General features: G+C 35.2%; 1 protein-coding gene across 1 annotated transcript; it reads right to left on the bottom strand.

Moving 5' to 3' along the window:
- Positions 1–892: 892 nt before the first annotated feature.
- On the bottom strand, positions 893–1,683 carry LOC149252607 (toll/interleukin-1 receptor-like protein). Its single transcript, XM_089454207.1, has 2 exons — positions 1,133–1,683; positions 893–977 (listed from the first exon to the last, which is right to left on the bottom strand). Exons 1-2 carry the CDS (start codon positions 1,681–1,683, stop codon positions 893–895), a joined length of 636 nt encoding a protein of 211 aa, XP_089310333.1.
- Positions 1,684–3,840: the final 2,157 nt, after the last annotated feature.

Genomic DNA, 3,840 nt, shown 5'->3' on the forward strand with positions numbered 1-3,840 from the left:
AAATGTTTTTTCCCTATGTAATTTTAAGTCTCCATCTTAAAGAAAAATTAAATATTTAAATTTCAAAGATCACATAATGCTTCCAAACATGCATTATTTTTTTTTCAAAAGGTGGAAAAACCTATCAAACTCAGTTTGTCAAACCAACAGTGAGAACAGCCATCTCTAGCTGCTATCCGCAAATGTCAGTTGACACATCACTGTTATCAAGGAAAACCACGCCACCTGAAATAACCCGCTGGTGGTCCCTAAGGGAGCAGGCTTTCACTCCTGCCAGATGCCTCTGGGTCTTGGGCCGTTAACCTGTTTCCTTACGTCCGAGGAAGACGAGCTCTTAGCCAAGCAGAAGCAGTTTTAGGGCATACTCCAGGCCCAAAAAAACAAACATGCATTATTATTTTAACTTGTTTTTTATTCCCATCCAATATTGAAAATTAAAATTTATAGTTTAATGTTAAAATATTAAATATAGTTTAAGGTAACGTTTAATGCTTTTGAACTTTGATGTATGTGTGTGGGCCGCCCCACTCTTATATCTATATATATATAACTATGATGTACTTAAAAGATTCTTTATTGCAGATAATTTTGATTATATTTTAATAAAAATAATATAAATCCAAAAATGTGAATTTATAATAAATATAAAAACATTTAAAAAATACAAATAATTTTTACCATTTAAAAAATACAAAATTTTCCGACAAGGCGACGACCTCAACATGACTACATCAAATGTGGTCATCCGAAGGCGGAGCGAACCAGAGAAACGACAATACAAATTTCACTTCTCAGAACAATCCTACATACAAATATTTTGTGGGTTCATCCAAACCATACCAGAGAGGAAGCTGGGGTGAGACTTTTGATGGACCATGGTTGAAAAGTAGTATTAAATTGAAGGCCAGCTGCGACGGCCTGTCATGCAATGCTTAGCCACGTCTTCGACCACGCGCTTCACCAGCGCTGCTTCATAGCTGCAATGCGCAGAGTTTATAAAAATCAACAAAACCCAAAACAGAAGCAGAAACCGATAAATATATAACATCAGCGCAGAGCTTACTAAAGTTAACAAAATCCAAAATGGAAGTAGAAACCCATAAATATATAGGAACAGGGAAGAGTGAATTACCCATTGAAATCTTCCTGAAGTGACCAGCCAGAGAAACGACAGAGTTGGAAGAGAGCAGCCTTCCATTGGTGGATTTCCTGTGGGCTGTATCTCCCACTCATCTCATGCTCTTTGAATGCTTCGGCAAATGGGCTCCCACATTGGTCTGGCCGCCGAACTTGCGCAGGAGTGACGTCATAAAACAGAGGAATGGCAATGGATGACCCGTTTCCCTGCCTCTGAAGCACTACTTGGCGTGCAATATGTGAGGCTTCTCTGAGACACCAGGGCGATTGTGCATAGTTGGTGGAGAATATGGGCATGAGGATGCGACTCTCCTCAATTGCATGGTGTAGGGTTGCAGAAATGTCGTCTCCCCTGTTGAGACTGTAGGTGTCAAGGAAGGCACGGAAGCCTGCGTTTGTGAGGGCGTGGTAGAGATGGTCGACAAACCCTCTTCTCAAATCGCTTCCTCTGAAACTCAGAAAAACGTCGTATCCGTATCCGGTGTATCTCCCGCGCCCCGCATTGAAAAAGCAGATGCATGAAGGTAACCAAGGAAACCGGGCCATCATAGGCGAATGAAGGTTGAAAGGAGATTTGGGAATCAACCAGTGAAGATGGGTGCATATATACTTCCCCCATCCTTAACGCGATCTTAACGCGACCTTAACGCGACCATGAATTCTGGGCATGATACCGACAGTTGGCTCTGTGACTTTTTGTGAGATTGGTGTCTGGGTTTTGGTGTCCAGCTCGCGACACAAGGTGCCAAACTCGCTCGCAACCATGGCTGCTGTTCCAGCTGGTGAGAATGCCATTCCACCTTCACGTTGGTGGGTACCAGCTGTTGAGAAAGACGAGCGAAGTTGCTTCTCCGACCAGAGTGAGGTATTTTTTACTCCACCACTGGGGAAGTTAATGCTACAACTTTTGCAATGCATGAATCACAGCAGAAGGCAATGCTTGATTTCTCTCGATATCTGCATTTCATGTATCTCTGGCATCGACTGCATAAATCACAGCAGAAGCCAATGCTTGATTGCTCTGGATATCTGTATTTCATATCTCTCCGGCATCTCTGACAAAGGAGAGTTGGAAATCAACCAATGAGAGGTAGGTGCAGCATATCACGTGAATGAAGGTGGAAAGGAAAGTTGGGAGTCAACCAATGAGAGCTATCAAGGTGGAAAGCAAAGTTGGGAATCAACCAATGGGAGCTAGTTGCAGCATATATGGTTTCCAGAACTGTAAATTTGGGGCATCTGGCCATTGGGTTCTGTTCAAACCATCATTTACATTAATCATTAGAAAAACTTTAATGTCAAAATGGGATGTTTCAAAATTTTTATTAATAAAATTAACTTTAAAAGAATTAATAAGATTCATTCAAAATTACTATGTTATTTTTAAAAGTAAATATCTTATTATATTTTTTATTTTTTATTTTAATAATTTATTATTTATAAATGTGTTTATCAGTTCAATATTAAAGAACAATGAGAAATATTTGGTTTTATTAATATGTATTTTGAATTGTTTTTTATTTAGGTTTATTCAAAAGTATAGAATGGATATAGTATGGATGTTTAGATGCAAAATCTAATTCTATATTTTAATAAGGGGTATTACTTGATATTTTATTAAATTTGTAAAAAGATAAAAAATAATTTTTTTTTTTCTTATTCATTTCTTATTTTATTATTTCAACTATTATTTTATTATTTTATCAATAAAAATTACATTCCTTTATTGCATATGGCTTCACCATTGTTGGAATCCCTCACAATAATATTCATGTTACTAGTCACAAAAAATAAAGGTATTAGGTAAAATAGTTAAATTTGAGTGGATATTTTTAATTTAGTATAGTGATTGAATTCTTACATATGAAAAAAGTTGAAAAAAATATAGTATTTTAATTGACAAGAGTAAACTAAATACACACTTCAAAAAAATATTATGTATAAAAGATCCTCTTTCTAATTATTATATAAAAATTAAAGTTTAATAAAAAAAAATAGATATTATAATTTCTTCCATTAGTTAGTGTTATTTAGAAATTCCTACTAAAATTTAATTGTTAAAGTTGACTATATCAATTATTTAAATCTAAATAATTTCTCTCTAAATATTTTAGAAAAATTATCTTAACTCTTTCTAGAAAAATTGATATATATACATATTTTATGAATAATGAAGCACTATAATCATTTTTTCTATGGATTATCTTATTGATTAATTATTTAGCACTTAGTTGCTCTCTCATTTTGTAATGGTATCAGAGAAGGCTTAAATATATTCGAAGAAAATAGAACATGATCATTTCAATTACGTGGAGATAGTTGTGAAAGTGTTCAACCAATGATCGCACAAAGCATATGGTTTGAGTGTGGGAGACTAAGGAATTCATAGTATGAAGAACTCAATTGAAAATAAATTGTCATGAACTAAATATGGAGGATCCAATCACCCTAAAGTAAAGCTGCCCAATTCCCTGTTAGATTGAGTAGAATTTGACAAGATCTCAAAAAAGGGGGTTGTAGCTCACTAAACTGTCAATGCCATTGGTAAAATATTGAGGATCCAGCTAGAAAAAGAAGACTAAATAAACAACTCGTTTGGTTTAAAATATCAGAAAATGGAAATCACATCAGAATTGAAACATGCTATTTTGTGCCGCAAGTTTTAAAAAACTACAAAAGTAGATGGCTTAACCACAAAGATCC

Source organism: Pinus tabuliformis, chromosome 7 (genome assembly GCF_031772625.1).
Source record: "Pinus tabuliformis cultivar Carrire ecotype Pingquan chromosome 7, CPIR1, whole genome shotgun sequence".
In the NCBI taxonomy this organism is placed as follows: domain Eukaryota; kingdom Viridiplantae; phylum Streptophyta; class Pinopsida; order Pinales; family Pinaceae; genus Pinus; species Pinus tabuliformis.

Bases quoted from the DNA above. Each gene is read 5' to 3' on its own strand.
- LOC149252607 (XM_089454207.1), bottom strand. From the start codon at position 1,683: ATGGCCCGGTTTCCTTGGTTACCTTCATGCATCTGCTTTTTCAATGCG. The intron at 978-1,132 runs GTAATTCACTCT...TGCGCATTGCAG, and splicing joins CTTCAGGAAGATTTCAATGG to CTATGAAGCAGCGCTGGTGA.